At 46.7% G+C, this 19,426-nt stretch overlaps 1 protein-coding gene and 1 long non-coding RNA gene across 5 annotated transcripts in view; one reads left to right on the forward strand and one right to left on the reverse strand.

The window, feature by feature from the left end:
• Nucleotides 1–19,426, forward strand: part of bnc2 (basonuclin 2) — a 156,321-nt gene that overhangs the window by 100,744 nt on the left and 36,151 nt on the right. For 3 of the 4 annotated variants that reach the window (XM_035637451.2, XM_035637454.2, XM_035637449.2), the window contains exons 3-4: nucleotides 10,242–10,344; nucleotides 12,048–12,283. In XM_035637451.2, coding sequence (XP_035493344.2) covers nucleotides 10,242–10,344; nucleotides 12,048–12,283 — 339 coding nt within the window. Of the gene's footprint in view, nucleotides 1–1,121; nucleotides 1,336–10,241; nucleotides 10,345–12,047; nucleotides 12,284–19,426 lie in introns of those variants that run through there. The other variant, XM_035637452.2, reaches the window with a different exon arrangement.
• The window catches only part of LOC124850483, a 151,552-nt gene that overhangs the window by 24,602 nt on the left and 107,524 nt on the right, over nucleotides 1–19,426 (reverse strand). The gene's annotated exons all lie outside the window — the stretch shown is intronic.

The following is a 19,426-nucleotide window of genomic DNA, read 5'->3' on the forward strand; positions in this document are numbered from 1 at the left end:
TCAAGTAAGCTGGGACCAGAAGGGCCTTGCGAAAAAACCAAGAGGAGGGAGAGAAAACCGAGCCCCTGAGAAAGGCAGCTGGAAACACGGAGACTTGCGGTCTCTCAGCCCATCACCCCCCACCTCTCTCTCTCCGTGGTCCAGCTGCACTCAGATGTGTCTGCCTGCCCCCCTCCACCCCCCCTCCTCACCCCTGCTCAATGCCACTGCCAAGGAGAGAGAGAGAAAAGGAGGGAGAGTGAGAGAGAGAGAGAGTGTTGCAGCTGGTAATACTTACTGGCCATTTTACCGTGGTAAAGGCATGAGATTCATTAGCCCAGGGCCCGCGTGTTTTGTGCTGAGTACCGGCCGTGTTATTGTTAGGATGTGGTAAAATTATAAATATGGAGGGGCGAGGGGGATTTGGGGGTGTAGGAATCTAAGTGGAAGGGATGGAGAGGAGAGAGTGTGAGGTGGTGGGGGAGGAGGAGGAGGAGGAGGAGGAGAAACCTGCCACTCATTAACTCCCCTGCCACAGTCTTGTTTCTCATGATTGGGTGGCAACAAAAAAAAAGTCTGTCACAATTTGTCAAAGTTAATGACTCAATGGCACACCAGCACTCAAGGGCTGGAAGACACGCTAACATATGTCGAATCAGTCAATAGCTTTATAATTGCAGAAATAAGGATTCCGGCTTTAGCCAAACGAAGCGGACTTAGGGGCTCCTGAGAGGGAATTCGCAATTTGGTCAGGTCGATTGCAGAATGGCAATCACCAGGGCCGGCCTTTGCTTTCCACGTGCAATTGTGAGACTCTTTTCTTTTGCTTTCTTTCTTTCCTCCCACCCTCCCTCCCGACCAACCATATGAGCCGTGTCTGTGCCTTCTTTGTAACCTGTGACTTGGGATCAGCGTCTAGCCTCCACTTCAGCCCCTCTATCTGTGAACTTTGTAAGACTGATAAAGACTAAAACACCCAGATGGACTTTCCTTTGGTCTGCCGGCGTCCTCCCTCTCTCGCTGTCCCACCAGTCATGCACGCACACGCACACACACACACACACACACACACATACACACACACGCACACACTCACACACATAGTAGTGTGGCTCATTGCGTGGCTTTGGGAGTGACACGCTTGTCACTGCAGTAATGTAGCCATTGGTTAAATACTCCCCGTCTCTCCCTCCCCTCTCTATCTGAGTCTCTTGTCTTGTGTCCTGTTCCCCGGTGTCATTTGCTGACTGAGACTGTAAACACTGATGGAGGATGCAGCTTTTTCTCTCGGCGTTTTATCAAAAGTGGAAACTACGAAACTGACTCCGGAGCAGTCGTCAAACTATGCTGGCTGAGGTAAACGAATGCACAAACCTGTAAACGACAACAATCTGTGCATTGATTTTTTTTTTCTTTCCTCTTGTTGCATGTAGTGGCAGGAATTAAGTAAAATGCAAGTGGTTGGTCGCAAATGATCTGAACAGGGCAGCAGTTACTCCTGGTCCAGCACAGCTTACACACAGTTTTGTATTTCCACAGCTGTTGGGTGTGCAGGCCCAGGTGTTTACGAGTAAACCGCCATGCTGACACACTGTTTGAACGAAACTCCGAGGAAAGAAACAAATATTATTGCCCGGACGTGTGTCTTGAAAACCAGCCAATCCGTCTACAGTAGTGTTCATTTTTTAAAGTTGAAAATTCGCATATAGATGATTTGAAGATTGCTTACGCACAATTAGTGCAGGCTCTTTTTTTTTTTTTTTTACATTAAAGAATGGTCAAAGAAAAGAAAGAGCTATTGGCAAGATTAAATCTAGGAGCTCTTCCAGGATTTCTCTGGCTGGGAGTTAGTTTAAGTAGGGGAATTCACTGTGTGTGTGTGTGTGTGTGTGTGTGTGTCTGCGCACATGTTTGCATGACAGGGAATGTGGGAGAGTGTGTGGGTGCTTGAATGTGTGTAGTAGTCCCACCCTGTAGACTAGTGTGATGACTAAATGTCAATTTTGGGTCGTCTCAGCAGGGTTGACCTCCTGTCATCAAGTTGCTGTCAAGCCTGCACAGAGTGTGTGTGTGTGTGTGTCCCGTCGCCAACGCCAACCAGTGATCGCCATGGAGATGTCCCCTCGCTGAGTGGGGTTGGTAAAATGTCTGGGCTCTGACTAATACTTTCTGTTTGTGTTAGTGTGCAGATGGGGAGGGAATAAAAGAGCATGACAATGTTGGTCATCTTGTCTCCCTGTCTCCAACTGACTCAACCCTCATGCACCACTCCTCTCCTTTTTTTTTTTCTTCTCTTCCGTCCCCTCTCACGTTGTCTGTTTTCTCTCCTTCCCGCTCTCTCACCTTAACATATGTCTGGTCGCACTGTGTGGTCATGTCACTCCCTTTAAGTCTCCAGACAAAAAGCCCAGTGTGTTGTTGCAGCGCGAGGCCGTCACTGCGATGTTTGCATTGGCCGGGAAGATCCGTGGGCCAGCGAGTGCAGGTGCCAAATCTGACAGGGAGTTGTCCCTATCTGCCGTGGGTCGCTCCCTCTGATAGGCTGAAGGTCAGGAGCACAGCTAGTGTATATATGTCGACGACAATGGCCTCTTTTATGTCTTGGCCAGACATAAGGAAGGGTGTCTCTCAACCACAGAAACTTGTGGAGTGAATTCTGGCTTTTTATTTTATTTCAAATACATGCCTCATATACGCAGATTTATCAGGATTGGTTTGTGGGGTTTGACGGGACAAAGAAGTAAATTGAATTTGTCACATCGTGCTGCCAATTGTTGACAATCTGTAGATGAACTCATGAAGCAACCGTAAAAATTCAAGACTGATTGATAGGAATAACTTTTTTAGGGGTGATGATTTTCATAGCACAGTATTGTATATATCAGTTTGACTGATAATGTAACACCAACACAGTATTTCAGTTTATCAGATGCAATTCAACTTGTTCCAAAAGTTGCGTCATACAGGACAAAATTTGGAGATCTAACCTGACACCTATTGCACAGCATTTTCTGCTCACCCTTCCTACCTCCCCCTCATCAACTTCTCTTTGCCTCCTCCACCTTTGCTGCAACATCCCTTCCCCACCTTTCTGATGCACCAGCTTGCCCGACTCCGCTCCCTTGCCATCCCGCTTCTCTACCTTTTCCGCCAACTTTCCCTCCACTCTCCCTCTCCATGCCTGCCCTGCCTCCCCCGGCGCCCTCCTTTGAACCTGGCCTTGTGTCTATGGACCCCTGGGGTCTGTTGCTGGGCAGACGGTTTGATCTCTGGCTGGGGAAACGCTTTGAGGAGAACTGAGAGTGGCCAGGGGCCTGGACCGAGGGCCTCTGCGTGGACCTCCTGTCTACACAAAAAGTTGGGAGAAACTGCCGCTCCCTTGATGCCTCGGTATTTGAACTGACAGTGCAGTCCGGTGTTGACGGTGTGGTACAGCTCTCCCTCCGTATCGGCTGCACTGACTGAGAGCATGGCATATGGAAGCGAGATCACAGGGTTGTGTTTCTGGTCCAGTATTGTGATATTAGGCTCCTTCTCCCTCTCCGTTGTTTCACAATATCAAAGCCAGCTGGGTCCTTTATCTGACCACTTCATAAACAAGCACGACTGTCCTGAAGTACACGCACAGCCATTTATCACGCGAGTGAGTCAGACCGAGAGGTTTCATCATCGATCTGATTAGAATTTCTTTTTGGGTGGTGTTCATGATGGGGAGATTTACTCTCCATGACTGTGTCAAACCAAACAGGAGGAATGTTGGACGCAGAAGTTCTACTTGGTTGTGTGCGTGTTCGATTTTGGACTAATCACATGGGTGTGTGTGTGTGTGTGTGTGTGTGTGTGTGTGTGTGTGTGTGTGTGTGTGTGTGTGTGCGTGTGTGTGTGTGTGTGTGCGCGAAGTAGTGCAGAGCGTGAGACACAAAAAAGACGGGACTGGACCTCTTGTCGAAGCTGAAACTTGACGTCATGGGGAATGAGAGATCTCACCACTCACAACTATGAATTTCAGATTTATGCTCCTGATTCTCATCGATGATGACTGAATTGTAATTTCACCTCGAGCGTGCAGCAGGACCGCATTTTGCAAAAGTATTCAGAAAAAAGGTTGAAGAAAGGATTTGATATGACAGATGGCATCAAAAAAGGGGGGGGGGGGGGGGGGGGGGGGGGGGGGGGCTGGGACCGGTGTCTCTCAACGGTAATCTGATTAAATTCAAACCAGGCTTGGTATTTTTCTCCACTACATCTGACACATTTTCAGGCTTGACCAAATTGTGACCCTCCTCTGTCTTTGGGTCGGCGAAACCCTAACGCTGCTACATCAAAGCAGGTGAACGCAAAGTGGAACAAGACCGAGAGCCACCGCCAAACAGCTGAAACGGACGCTCACAGACACAACATGCTCGCCGACGAAAACCGGCGCTCAGCTCAATCCAACTGTTCACTAGTCTTTGTTAATTGTTTATTTACCGTGCTGAATTCAATTCCAAAAGCCCATTTTCAGATCTGGCCCTCTTCAAATTCAAACTAAGTAGTTTACGTTGTGTTACTAACACACCTTTAAAAAGGGGCTAAATCCAAACACTGTAATAGCCTCTTTGTATACATTTCATCAAATTATAAATACATCTACTGATTGACAATAACTCTCAAAATCTGTCACGTCGCAGAGGAGCCTTAATTGAGAGTGCGTGCAAACAACAGCGATGGCTGCTTCCATTTGTTTGACTTGAAGAAAGGGCGGAAGAAAAAAAAAAAGGAGAGGAAGAAAAGAGAGGGGGTCCCAGGTCTCCGCATGAATACACGAAAACACATGCTTCTCTTCTCCTTCTGTAATCCACCAGGGACTCACGCCCCATTTGGTTCCCATTAGCATAGCTCTGGTCGCTCTGCCCCGTGTCAGAGCCCAGACGCGCAGCTGCACAGAGGACAGGGACCTCTGGCTCTGCGACTGCCAGCCGCTGGGCTCCAAGCCACGGCCGACACGCAGGAACGGGCTCGGCACCGCGGGGACTCCGCCGGGAGTCGACTCCAACTCCCCCCCCCCCCCCCCCCCCCCCCCCCCCCCCCCCCCCCCCCCCCCCCCCCCCCCCCCCCCCCCCCCCCCCCCCCCCCCCCCCCCCCCCCCCCCCCCCCCCCCCCCCCCCCCCCCCCCCCCCCCCCCCCCCCCCCCCCCCCCCCCCCCCCCCCCCCCCCCCCCCCCGTTCAGTGTTTTTTAGTTTTTTTTGCTCAAGTCAGCACACAAGTGATTAATCATTGTTTATTCTGTACCACTTTGTGAGGCAGGAAGGCTCTGCTTCAAGTCGAATATATAATGTATGAAATCAAACGAGGAGAAATTAGCCCTGGCGCGAGGCACTCGCTCCCCTGTATTCCGTGGCGTGCTGTGTCTGACTACAAAGACTCTCTTCATTTCGCCGTGTTTTATTTGTCACCTGTTTCCAATATGGACATTGTGAAGTCCTGATCTATCAGACAGAGCCGGGGCCTGCTTTATGACACGCGAGGCTGCCGTGCCTCTTCTCCTACACACGTTGGCCGCACATTTCTGGCAGGAAATTGACAGCATTTCAGCAGCTAACTCATGGATGAGATAATATCTTGTGGGTGGAAGAGAGGACAAGATGCTCCCAGTGTTTTACAGTGACCCAAGGCAGAGACAAATTCAAATGTGAAGCCGCCGCTGCTGCTGCTGCAGCCTGCGAAGGCGAGGCGCACGGACGCGCGCACGGACACACGGGGTTTTCATTTAAACCCTCGGCTTTGCTTAACTCACCAAACAAGAAATGTGGTCTGTGGCCGTGTGTTGAACATGGTAAAGGTTTCAATTAAAGTCGGAGGAACAATACTCTCCCTGCATCCAGCAGCTGTCTGGGCTGGCTTTCCATTGTGCGGCGTCTCGAGAGGATCCAGAGGGGCTGAACGGGACAAGGCAACTGATGGTTTAGTGGTGTTTTCTGTGGCATATAGTTACAACGTCAGCTAGTAAAAAAAATAAGAGCGGGTAGCAATACAGTTGTACAGGATATTAGTTTAGGATCACTATGAGTTCTACGGTTTCATGGGACATATAAAGGCCAATTCATTGTCTTTCTTGACCTCTCTATATTCCTCTTGCTTTAGGGATGGACTGATCCCGGGGCCGTGTGGCCCGTCGTTCCCAGTCAATCTGTTCTGAAATCCTCTCGGAACTGACTACAAGAGTTCAGACTGAAGCCATCTTGTTCTGCGGCTTTTCCTTTCCCGCAGTTCTTCAGTCCATCTGTCCCACTAACGGCCTTTTAATTGAGAATCCTCCCCAGTCTGACGCTGGCCATTGCTGACTGTCAGTGTTTATACAATTGGGCTGGGACAGGGACCCAGAGCCAAGCAAAACATCTACGAAACATCAAGCCTCGAGCTAAACAAAACCCAGCGCTGAGACACACACGCACACTTGAGCCAGATAAGGGATGAAAATGATGCTTTCTGAACGCAGCTAGATGAAGTCGCTGGCCGTAGAGGGATCAGAGCATTTGCAAAAGAGTGTCGGCTGTTGTCGGGGTTCTAATTGCTCCAGCATTGTGGGGTCATTCTCCACTTCCTCGCAGCTCATTTTTTCTCGTGATTTACACTCTCGCACACTCGCTCACGCACTGCCCCTCTGTCCTTTTCCTCACCGTCGTCCTCTTTAGTTGCGAGCCAAAGAGGAAACCCTGGCGAGACGCTAGCACAGTGACTAATGCGCGTGTATCTGGCCGGGGCACAGATAGCGCAGCCTCCTCCCCCGGCCTGCTGTGACAAATGTGTGTGAATCCAGGCCCAAGCTTGTCCCTGACCCAGCCCGGCCCAGACGCAGGTTAAACCACGGCCAAATGCAACCCAGATCCACGCAGAGCTCTGACTGTGTGGGAATCATGAGTACAAGTCTTGGCAATTTCGTCCGTCCCGCTTCCTCCGCCGAGATGAACTCACAGCCTTGGTGATCTTGTTCGTGATGGCCCCTTTTTGACATCTGCTCCCTCTCTTAAAAGACTTGCGGAATCAGTCCGTGCTCTTTCATCTTATTGCGTGATGATCCCTTGTGATGCTGTCATATCTCAAACATCTCCTCTGTTACCCTTCTGTTACATGCTCCTGACTGAATGTTGAACAATGCACAAATGACTCCCAAGAAAATAACAGGCGCAGTCCATCCCCTCCCTTCCCCTTTTCTCTCCCGTCAGCGCCTCCTCAGTTGAAGGGGCTTGCTGCTTTAATGCTTCTTAATGCTGCTGTCTGCTTAATGGGCCAGATATGAGAGGTGCTTCTAGGCAGCGTAATAAGTCAGTGATTAGAGGGCGCCTTGTCACAGCGGCAGCCCCGCAGACAGTGGCACACTTTAATTGCCGTATTAGACGCCCCTTAACTATCTTGTCAGCTGTCAGACCCCGGCTCGTAAACAGCAGAGGTGCATTTGATATTTCCATTTGTTTATTTCCGCCTGCCGCTCGTAGCGCTGCCGCGCGGAGGTAATTAGAAGAGGGTTGTGTTCTGTGACATGACTGTGCTAAATCTGGATCCTCTCAATTAGCGTTTGGAAGAAACGTAATGCAAAAGGAGGTTACATAAAAAAGGAAAACCCTAAAAGAAAAAGATATATGTGAGTTTTTAAAAAAGGGACAAAGAAAAGGACAAAAATGTGCAACACGATAAGTGAAGCAGCTAATGATTGTTTAACAACATATTAAACGGGAGGCGATATATATTGTCCACGTTTCCTTAAACATACATTTATGTCTGCCTTGTAATTTTTAGGCAAAGTTGTGACGACATAGGAAACTGCATGAAGCGAAGAAAAGCCTTATAGAAATGATTTCATGTACAGCGACATTGCTTCAATGGCATTCCTGTTAAGTCAAGGCAACCCTGTCCCCACAGTGAAGGAAATGATTTCACACAAAGAAGATATTTCTAAATGTCTTCTCAGTTTGACCTTCATCTGAAAGGTCACAGGTTCGACCCCAGTCATGGCTTATGGGTGTTCGTAAAGACGCACGTCTGCCGCATAACTGTCCTTGGGGGAGGAAACACTGAACTCACTTAAAATCAGCTCAGTGCATAAGGTGCGCCCACTCCAGCTGACACGTGGCGTATAATCCTCACGCAGTGCGAGGGGGATTGCCGAGCCCGTACCTGGAGAGCTTAAAAAGGGTGTCGAGTCAAATAATCGCTGTCTCCTGTCTTGTTCGGTGTCAAACGGTGAGGTGACACGGTTAGAAGTGGTGGAATTTCGTGTGTTTAATCTTGGATTAGCCCATGTTCACTTTGACACCTCCAGTTACTAATCTGTTTTATAACACCTAAGGGCGAGGGGGGGGGGGGGGATTCCTGATAGATTTTACGGTCTCTTAGTAGATCATGAGTGAGCTGACTTTTAGAAACTGAATTACAGGATATTGGTTTCATCCGCAGTTTAGGTAATGTTGCTTCCTTCTGATAGATACAGCGCATGTGTAAAGTGGTGGGTTTGGTGTGTGCGCATAAGAAATGAGCAGATTTTTTCCCCAAATGGACATATTATATGATCAGACATCGACCTCAGCTGTGTGACATGAAGGCCGATGTGTGCTGCTGATCCGTTTCCATCTTGAAGTGCTGACTGACAGTTCCCCACATTGTGAAATATAGGATATTGGCGCAGACATGGACTCCAACCTACGACCCTTTGTGTCCATGTCTGTGTCACACTACTGTCACACTGTCGCCCTGTAAGAACTACAGTGAGACAGTAAGAGATAGCATATTTAGTGCAGATTGTAAATACATAAAGTTTCCGGCCATGATAACTAGGTCTTTTTGCTGTGAGGTACAACAGGCAGTTGCTTCATTCCTTCCAACACATACTGCACATGTATCTGTGCAGACAGCAGACTTCATTTTTGTACTGTATCAAGAAATAAGTGGCAGCTACTCACAGCAGTCACCTACTGTAGTACACTAATTTCCTCCCTCACGCATTCCTGAAATGTTTTGCTCTGTAATTTAAGTAATTTGCAGATTTTCTTTTCTTCTCTTCTTTGAAGCCTAAAAAATTAACACTTAGGGAAAACCCTCAGTCACTCAGCAGTGACTCAACACCCAATGTGCCAAATGTTAAACACATTATCCTCGTAGTGTGGAAATTATTATGCAAAGTTATTAACTCGTAGTTTTTTTCTATTCTAACATGAGCAGCCGACGCACTTAGATTGCATGTTAATGTCGAGGAAATACAATATTTGATTAGAAAAACACAGATGAGCCTGTGTTTTTTATGAGTCAAAGGTTTCCCAATATTTTTCTTTCCATGAGCAAAGTCTGCCGCGCCAGTCCCTCCTCCAGCTATAGTTTCGGTTGCAAAAGTGTTGCTATCTTCGTTCATCAATTCATCTTAATAATGTAGAAAAATGTCCGATAAACAGGGGGGATGCCAATGCTTAGTAAGATTCATGTTTCTAATTTTTCACTCTGACTTTGTTTCTCCACGTCCGTGTGAAATTTACAGCTTGCAGCTGCCGCACTCATTCGGCTGATGGAGCGATTTTCATTTGTGTGGGTTTCTGTGTATATTAAACCTTTTTCCCCCGTCGCTGTACAATCTCTTTGTTGCTTGACGATGGTGAAAAGCATCTTACAGGATCAAACGATCAAAAAAAAGCTCCTGAAGTTTTGGGAGAGTTTTTGACAGCCCCGCGTACGAAGGCGTGAGCCCACCGCCGCCGATGCATTGTGCTGTACCGAGTTGCCCCCGTCAAGTCTGGACACTTAACCTCTCACTACTAAAAGCTTTCCGGGGTCAGACTAAGTGCAGCTCCAGTGTTGAGTAATGGAGCCTCAGTCAAAACAAGTCACATTTCGGTGTTTTCAGGAAGGGAAGTCCTTTGTCGGTTCACGTGAACTCTGGGAAAATTACAGTACGGAGAAGCAGATTCACCAATGGAAACAAAATCGTTTGGTGGGAAATTTTGCAGGGCTGAGAGTTATTCTTTCTGGCCCTGGCTGCAACTGCGGATGTTTTGTATTACAATATTGTCACATTTCTGTGAAACAGTACAGACATAATACTAGTTAGTTCAGTGTGGATTTTTGGGCTTTGCTGTTCTGCAATAATCTATATAATACAGCAATTTGTTTCTTCCTTGGATGTATTTCTCCTAATCATACAACTGCTCTCTCGGTTTCTCTTTACCCGTCATCTCGCCCTCGTACCAGAACTTTGATTGACGTGGATTTCTCTCCCTCTCTGTTCTGTGTTTCCACAGGCCATTCGCTGCACACTGGTGAACTGCACATGTGAGTGTTTCCAGCCGGGCAAGATTCACTTACGGACATGTGACCAGTGCAAACATGGCTGGGTAGCTCACGGTAAGAACATTTCACTGTTAGGATGCTCAGTCAAATATGGTATGAATACTTTTGAACTTTGCTTCTGACCCTTATAAATATGCGTCTTCTTTATGCTCGGAGAGGCGAGAGGTTCACATATCTCAAAATAACAATATGTAAATTAGAATATATTCAGAATACAGATTCTCTCTGGCCGTGGTTGTGATTGTACGAAAATCCAAAGCAGTAACTTTTGCATTTTATTTTCTCTGCTGATTTCAAAGTCTTGTTTTTGCACCTAAGATCCAAAAATAAAGAACACAAGCACAAGACTCATAGAGAAGCAAGAGACCACACCTTATGGGTTTTTCACACGGGTATAAGAAAAATGGAGAGGAGGCCAGAAAGTACAAAGAGAAGGAGGAGGGGGGGAAAAGATAAAAGAAAACACCTGTTTGGCTCGAGTCGAGGCCACGGGCCCTTCAGCGGATCGCACAGGACACCATTGACTACTTTTTAATCTCTCCCTCTGAACTGTCAGGCGCCCATCTCTTCTCCCCCCCACTTTTCATTTCATGTCGGCATTGGCAGGGACTCTGACAAGTAGTTCTTCATTTTTTATTATGTTCGTGTCTGGCTGCGCTGTGTTGTCAGGCAAAGACCTCGTCAGCAGGAAAGAGCCGTCCCGGCATCAGAGAGAGACCCAACCAGGTGTCACCCAGACAGGCCGGGGGGGGGGGGGGGGGGGGGGGGGGGGGGGGGAGATTGGGTAAGGGAGGAGAGAGGGATTGAAACAGGGGGGGAAAGAGAGAATTGACCAGGTGTCGCCCAGACAGCCAGCGAGGTGACTGGGGCTGCGTTAAAGGGGGAAATAACAGGCCCTATCTTTTGCTCATAATTAAGTTTTATGAGCAGCGAGTGTTTGTCTTTTGTGCCCTGAGTTTCATCCCCCAGGCGACACACAAGTTTATAGTATCGCTTGAGTTCGTTGTGGGTCCTAAAAGAAAGACCAGTAGACATTGCTCAAGGAGAAAAAAAAGTACTTACACCTTCTCTATATGTTTGCTGGGTTTAAAAAAAAACCAAAATTTAATCAAAGTTAACTGTCTTCTAAAAACACATGAGCGAACATTAGGTGTCTGTCAAGGACATTTTTTTGGTTTACTCGGCTATATTTTGCTAGACATGACTTCCATTATTACAAAAAGCGAGGTAACCAATTTAACATGCAAAACAAATGACATGTGTACACGATGACATCACAGGATATCATGACTACCAGAACCCTGCACTCTTGCCTTCTTGGCGCATGAAACATTTAAGCGCATACTGTACCTGATAAGGTAGAAATAAATAAGGTGTGAATAAATGCAGTGAGGAATGCAGGTCCGGTGACAGCTTCGAGACAAAAGAGCGAAATGCAGGTCGGCTGCAGGTCAGGTGGAGACGGAGACAGAGGGGGAGAATGAAAACAGAGATGCAAGAGCGGCGTTATTGTGAAAGAGAGAGAGAGATTAGATTAAACAGAAAGAATGGCAGATAATTACATTAATGCCATTGCATTTATCGGATAGATACAGTGTGTTACCATCAGCTAGTGCTGAGCGTGCAGGAGCCTCCTGAGGAAAATTTGAGATGAGAGGGAGAGAAACTTGATAGTCATTAACCGTTCCCTTTCTCTCTCCCCCTCTCCCCCTGTGTGTGCACCTTTTCTCCTTTCTTTCGCCCTCTGTCACCCGCAGCTCTGGACAAGCTCAGCACCCAGCACCTCTACCACCCGACCCAGGTGGAGATCGTCCAGTCCAACGTGGTGTTCGACATCAGCAGCCTGATGCTGTACGGCACCCAGGCCGTGCCCGTCAGACTCAAGATCCTCCTCGACCGCCTCTTCTCCGTGCTCAAGCAGGAAGAGGTGCTGCACATCCTGCACGGCCTGGGCTGGACCCTCCGAGACTACGTCAGGGGCTACATACTGCAGGTCAGTGACCGGCACGCATTCTAACACTGCGAACACGTGTAAAGCATCATATGGGTTTAGTGTAAACCAGATATTAGCGGAACCCCCACCCTGCTTACACACAAATGCAGCACTGCACATGCTTTGATATTTGCCTGCAATCTCCAGTGATTTCTGGAAGCAGGGACGTTGTCCCCGGTGATCACTACCATACTTTCTCGCCGAGTGTTTCTGCAAATTTCCCCGGCACTGCAGTTATTTTGAGAGGTATTGATCAAAACCACGATAGTGAAAATCTAGGCCACTTCAGTCCCATTGCCCATCCATTTCCCTCACATTTTCCCTGCTGTTACTTCTACTTCAGTCTGCCCCCTTTTCCTGCCCTGTCAACACTATATGCCCCTCTGCTGGAAAAAGGAAAAGCATTTTTTCTTTAAAGGGGGGGTGGAGAAAATTGTCACGCCAGCAAACTATAAAACCACTGTATTGCGTTTCCTCTCTCCATCCCTCCCTCCCATATAATTGCAGTCAGACACATTTCTCAATCAAAGGTACGGAGGTTTTGGTGTTGAAACCCAAACCAAAGTGTTCCTGAATGAATTAGTTAAGCACGGGTGAACATGTGCATGTGGTTAACTGTGTGCGTGCGTGTGTGTATAAGTGTGTGTATGTGTGCGCGTGTGCACATGTGCTTATCTGTATGCGTATATGGTTTGGTGTTCCAAGAGTGTAAGTGGAACATCATGGTGAGGAGAGGGTGGTTTGTATGTGGAAACAGCTTCTGTGAGTAAAGCGCTCACAGACCCAGTCCCCCCCTCTGGTGAAGAACGAACACGAACACACACGCACGAACACGCACGCACGCACGCAAACAAAAGTTATATGGCTCTACAGGTATATGGTAAAAGTTTGTTGGCATTACAATTTGTGTGTACTGTAAAAACAGGGAGCAAAGTATATTTGAAAATATGAATATATTGGCAAATCTAGGAAATGAAAAAAATAATCTCATAATAAAATTATCTGGCAGGGACTATATTTGTAATGAAGTAAAGGTTTATATTCTCAAATATTTTGTTTCTTTTAAGACAAAATAAGAATAATTAAACAATTTTTCTTAATTCAATTCGATCAATTGATTGTAGCTTCGACAAAATCAAATAATCGCTGGGTGAAAACAAATTTCAATTGATGTGTAAAACATACATCTCGGTGACCTGGGGTTAAATCTTCAAATGTGTTGGATTTGTCTGACCAAGAATGATAATTAAAAAAAAAGATATTTATTTCAAAATACACAGATAAGCAGCAAATCTTTACATTTGAGAAGCTGAATGAAACGATCATTTATAATTTATTTTTTTACTCGATTCAACAACTGAAATCATTAATGAATTATCAAAACTGTTGCAGATTAATGCCTTGACCATCTGATGCGTCCTTAAAAGAATAAAACCTTTTCATGATTTAATCTCAGTATATTCCCAGAGGAACCAACTTAAGGCTCCAAATCTGCGGAGTGAGAAAGCCTCGTATTAAGTAACCATCGGAGCACCGAGGTTCCCATAGTCGTGGCCTCTGTGTTTTTATCAGCTGGTTCTAATAGTCAGCTGTTGGGAACACCGTTGCTCAACCGCTCAGCCTCATGTCACGCTACTGGCTAAATCCTCCAGATCTTCTCAGAAGGGCTTCAAAGGGGCTGCGGCCGCGGAGAAACAGCCAATCACTTAAGGACAGTAAGTAGTCATTGTATGGCCCTATTAGCCTGTAAGTAACTATGAAATTCAATCATCTTCGCCGAGCCTCCGGGCAACGCTTTGTGTCGGGGTGTGTTCCTCACCCCAACGCCTGCGCTAAATGAGAGAGAACAGTATATTGCAAATGATAGATATTAAGTTGTCTTTTTGATACCGACGTCAGGGGACGTAGTTTGATGATAAATCACTTTACCGTAATCCTGGCAGACAGGCTTTCAAACACCCGCTCCCACTGATTCAGGATTTGAATCAAAGTTTTTCAAGCCACAGGAGTAATCATGTTAATTTCTATTATTAATGAGATATGTGATAAATTGCCATAATTATCCAGCAAATACACCCACTGTTAAAATGATATCCTAATGAAGCCACGTCTTTACCAACAATTTGACACTTTTTGGTCAGCGAGACAGACGCTTGAACAAATATAGCTCTGTGTTTTTCTCTCTCCTTATTTACTCGGCTCACTTTTTCCCTGGTCCCTGGCTGCATGTGACGATGGATAACGATATTTGAGATTGAAAGAAAAATCCGTCTGTGCGTTTGGTGCATTGTGTGTGACGGGTGTCAGTGTGTATGGGTGTCAGTGATGCGTCAGAGAGCTCAGGGCACTGAGCTGACAGAAAAACCTGCAGCTCCTCTGATGCCTGACCACTGGATCTAGGCGATGCAGGAGGAAGGAAAACACACGCACACACACACACACACACACACTTATATTGGACCAAGCACAACCATCTTGACTCAGACCAACACATTCTCCCTCTCTATGTAACAAAACAGTGGTCAAAATCATAATTAATTATACCTGCCAAAAGACGCTTTTCTATTCATACATGCTGTTGTCTAATGAAGGCACCGTCAGTGTTGCACCCACTGACCCGTCTTCCCGCTGGGGCAGTGTTCGCCCTCGATCTCTCCCCAGCCTGCTTCTCGCCCTCACTCATGTCCTTGTGATCTCATTCACGGAGCTCACACTTGCGCACATAGAGCCGTGTGCACCTGGGAAAACACACCACATGTGCCCAGTGTTGCGCTCTCTGTAATCTTGAAGCTGTAAAGTGTGTGTGTGTGTGTGTGTGTGTGTGTGTGTGTGTGTGCATGTGCCACGTTACGCGCTGCCTCCGCCTGCTATGAAGCCGAGCTCAGTGCAGGAGAAGAGCTTCACCAAGCCTCATCTGGTTTCTCTGCCGGTGAGGATGTTTCAGAGACCTCACCTGCTCTCCCTCAGCACCGCACGGCAGAAGGGAGCCCAACGCCTACGTGCTGCACCTGACGTATACGTCGGTGTGCGAGAATAGCCGCTCACAATCCCTCGTGTGTGCCTTTCATTCATATCCGAGGTGTCAGTGTTGCCGTCCTGCTCACATTCACGACTTCACCACATCAGCATCACTGCATGCAGGGCGTCTATCACTGCTATAACCTCTGTAATGAAGGTTTAGATTACGCTGCAGACTGACCACATATTCTCTACAGTAAAGTAACACCACAAAGACGCCGCCAGGACAAATTTAGAATGCAATAAATGTGTGTCAACACCGGAGATAAATTTTACTCTCCTGTTTCCTCTCTGCCAATCAGCGCATAACAGAGGCAAATGCATCATAGAGGTGTATCTTAATATGCGCGCACTCAGCAACTTACCTGTTTAACAGGCTTCCTAACCCGAAGAAAATTTAATCAGTGTTATTAAAAACTCACCGGCTTATCGTGTGGTTGGGAATTTTGATTTGTAAAGGAGAGGAATAATGACAACCATAACTATTAAAACGGGCGATTCTCTTTTCTCTCCCTCTTGTTTCATCTATCTATGAACCGTTTGTAGCTCGACCTTCAGTTCACATACTGCTCTCTTATAGCACCAACTTACAAACACAGTCAGTTACTATACAATATTCATATTCATATACAAATCACGAGAACGCACATCCATTCGAAAACGCAAAGCGTCCCTCGTACTACACGGACAAGAGTTTTAGATTAAGAGTTGCAATGTGCCTCGGCACTAGTTGGCGTGTGTGCTGTGAAATATTCCATAAGGTGATTCTCCTGAAATCTCACCTTTGGTGCTGTAAAATCTGCTGCTCCTTTGACTCCAGTTATCACGTATCACATGTGTAAAATGATCGTTAATAATTCACTGTAAAAGTGGCAATTGCTAGGATGCTGGCAAAATGCATGCAGCATTTTTTGATGAAGATAAAACTAAAAACAAGAAATACCAGGTAGCAGGAAGTTTCATTTTTCTATTGACAGATAGTAATATCTAAATTAAACCTCATTAATAAAGAAACCTGCCTTGCTAATTCATTTTAACATTGTCTTATCATTTTAAAAAAGAGGTCCGCTTCAGAGAATTACTCTTTTTTTTTGCAGAGCAAAAGCAAAATTACCTAAATTAAAGCTTTGAGGTTTCCATCCGATTGTGACAACTGAAAGTTATGTGTGTGTCTAAGTGCGTAATATTTTCTTGCCCTTTTACGCCGCTTCCTATCTCTCTGTTGCTCCCCCATCCCGCTGACTTCAGTTTCAATCCAAGGCAATATGTGAACAACACAGACACACTTATTCCTTGCCAGGATTCTTTGCCCTTCACTTTGGCAGGACTTTTACCTTCTCCACTCCTCAGCCCTTCATCCCCCCGCCTGCCCCCTCACCCTCCCTCTACTCATCCCTCTCCCCTCTCCTTCCCATGGTTGTTTCCAGACAGACCCACGGCCAATGTGCACCAGATGCCCCCCCGACTCCACCCCATCCCACAGCCTGTCACTGCTCACTCCTCTGTTCGATACCGACAGATGGAATTGCTATCAGTACTGGCTGTCTCGGGCCTCCGTCTCCCACACTCCACACCGTCTATTTTGTCTTCCTCTTTCTTATCCCTTACCAAGTGAAAAATAAGTAGAGAGAGAGAGAGAGAATGAGTGGAAAGAGATCGAGAGAGAGCGATAGGCTACAGCCGCTGCAGCCAACATGTGGGCCAAAGCCCAGGGTTTTCCTGAGCGACATTCTCAGTAATGTTCTGTCCTTGTAGAACATTGGGCTGCCTCCGCTTTTATGAGATGTGGTTTTCCTGACTCCACACGGCTTCCAGGAGACCCAGATGGAACCGCTAACAACCCCCACCACCGCCACGCAACCACACACACACATACTGTACACACACAAACAGTCCTAACCCTAATTGCTCACACACTCGGAGGAATTCTTATTCAAACTATCAGGCGCATACACAGCCACAAAAATCACACTCGTCTCCCCCCGAACGGCCCCTCCGACAACGGGCTTTGTTTCAGTGGCAGATGCATGGGCACGGGGATGTTTTAAGTTAGCGAGAGAGGAAAATATTCTATTTCTTTAGTTATTTGGTAAATGTTGTATGTTGTTTCTCTAATGAGCATTGATGCTGGAGGTAGTTTTCTGAGTGTTCAAGGGCCACAGGGGGGCTGTGCTCCTATTAAATTTAAAAAACAACCTTGTGACTGTAATGTTGTACATGTGTACACATGTGGAATATGAGATGTAATTACATGGATTAGGGTGCAACAGTGTTTGTGTAAGACAGGAAACCATTTCCAGTTGCAGGTGGGTCCTGAGGCCTTAGTGAAGGTACCACTTGGCTCCTCTATAGTGGTTTACAATGGTATTTATTGAGTTAGAGTCACATTTCAAAATGTCTGTCTTTTCCCCCCCCGCTCCTCTCCCGCTCTGCACTCCCCTTCTCCCGCTTTCTGTCTCTCACTCTGTCAACTGTGAAGGTCACCGTATCTCCTGATCCTCGCCTGAGAAACTTCCATTTTAGGTAGTTGGGCTCGGCGCAACTGCATTTTTTGGACACAATCCCCTTCTCCAATCTCCTCCATACGGCACACTTGTAACCTCTATTTTCCTCCTGTCCTCCTCTCCACCCTCCATCACCTCCCAGCGCCTCCCCCCTCTCAGAACCTGTTTTCTGTTATCACTGCTTAATGTCTCACCCTGGGAGATGGACGGGGGAGAAAGCATTCTCCGAAGGTGGAAATTCTTACGTTCATATGGTTATGATTTGGTGGGGAGGTCAGGCTCGGTTTTTGCTGGAAGGCTTACGGTTGGCTCTGCGCTGGCCGTGCTGGGCTCCAAGCACTTCAAAGAGGGCCGGTGTACTGAATCAAGGTGATTCTTACCCCCCCTTCCCCCCCTCCCTCCCACCTCCCACCCCAGGACACACATACACACACTTGTCCTCCCCAGTGCTCTTAAGGGTGTCTTCTCCCTTCTTATTCCCAATCGCTCACTTCGAGGTAAGCCGGAGATAAAAGGATGTGATTTGAGATTAGAGGATCAGTCAGAGAGAGGTAGAACAGCATTATCAGCGAGGCATTAAAACCTTAACTTTCGATAACATCATTTTATATTAAAGAAAACATGGCTTTATCGAGGAGTAATATTGAATCCTCCATGCATTATATCAACACACACACACACACACAAAATCACAGTTTTTGACAGAAAGTGTAAACCCATTCGCTGTCACTTTTCTCACAGCGCGCACAGCTCGCGGCCAGCTCCTTACACAAGTTCTGCCCATGCCAAATCCTCCGTCCCTCGCTTGCGAGTCCTGAACCCTGAGCCTCAAATGAATTCAAGCTGGGGAAGCAAGGTTACGAGCGGGTTACATTGTATGCTGGAATTTGTGAAATAATTCCCCTTATATTGGATTTGGATGCTAGTCTGAATTTTGCCATATATTCAACAAGGCCTCACAAGCTGCTGCCAGTTTAAAAACGAATTGAATTGGAAAAAAATAAATGCTTAAACATATTGCAATTAAAGCTGTGCGTCTGTGTGGTTTTACGTACTTGTAACACCTCTGCATGTGTTAACCAGTGGAGGTTTAGAAGAAAAAGGCTCCAGAGACGGTAAAAAAAGGTGAAATTGTTCTTTTTTTGGGGGGGGGGGGGGGGGGGGGGTTAATCATTTTCTTGCTTCTTGGCTCCATGAGGCTGGAGGTGAAGGTTGGCTGAGTTAAGGTTTCGAATGCTTTTTGCCAAATAGTTTCCACAGTGTAATATCGGGACTACAGCAATGACAAAAAGGTGTGCTGTACCTGCTAGTGCACAATCATACCCTTGTGTTTTGCTCCCACTGTCCTTTGTCATTGTTTTACACAATCTTAGCTGTTAATGTCACCAATCGCCTTCATAATATATTTATTTCTTTTAATATTCTGCCCATGTGTTGTCTTTTTCTCATACTTCCACTTCTCCATCACCTCTTAAGGATGTTTTCTCAGTGTGTGTACCCAGTACTGTGCTAGGTCGTGTTATTTATCTTCATATTTTGGCTTGAAAGGGAGCTACGGCTACAACAGTCAACAATGCGATGTGCTCTCCTGCCTCTCTTTCTCTCTCTTGATTCTAAAATC

The sequence above is a fragment of the Scophthalmus maximus genome, chromosome 8 (genome assembly GCF_022379125.1).
Source record: "Scophthalmus maximus strain ysfricsl-2021 chromosome 8, ASM2237912v1, whole genome shotgun sequence".
NCBI classification, from domain to species: Eukaryota; Metazoa; Chordata; class Actinopteri; order Pleuronectiformes; family Scophthalmidae; genus Scophthalmus; species Scophthalmus maximus.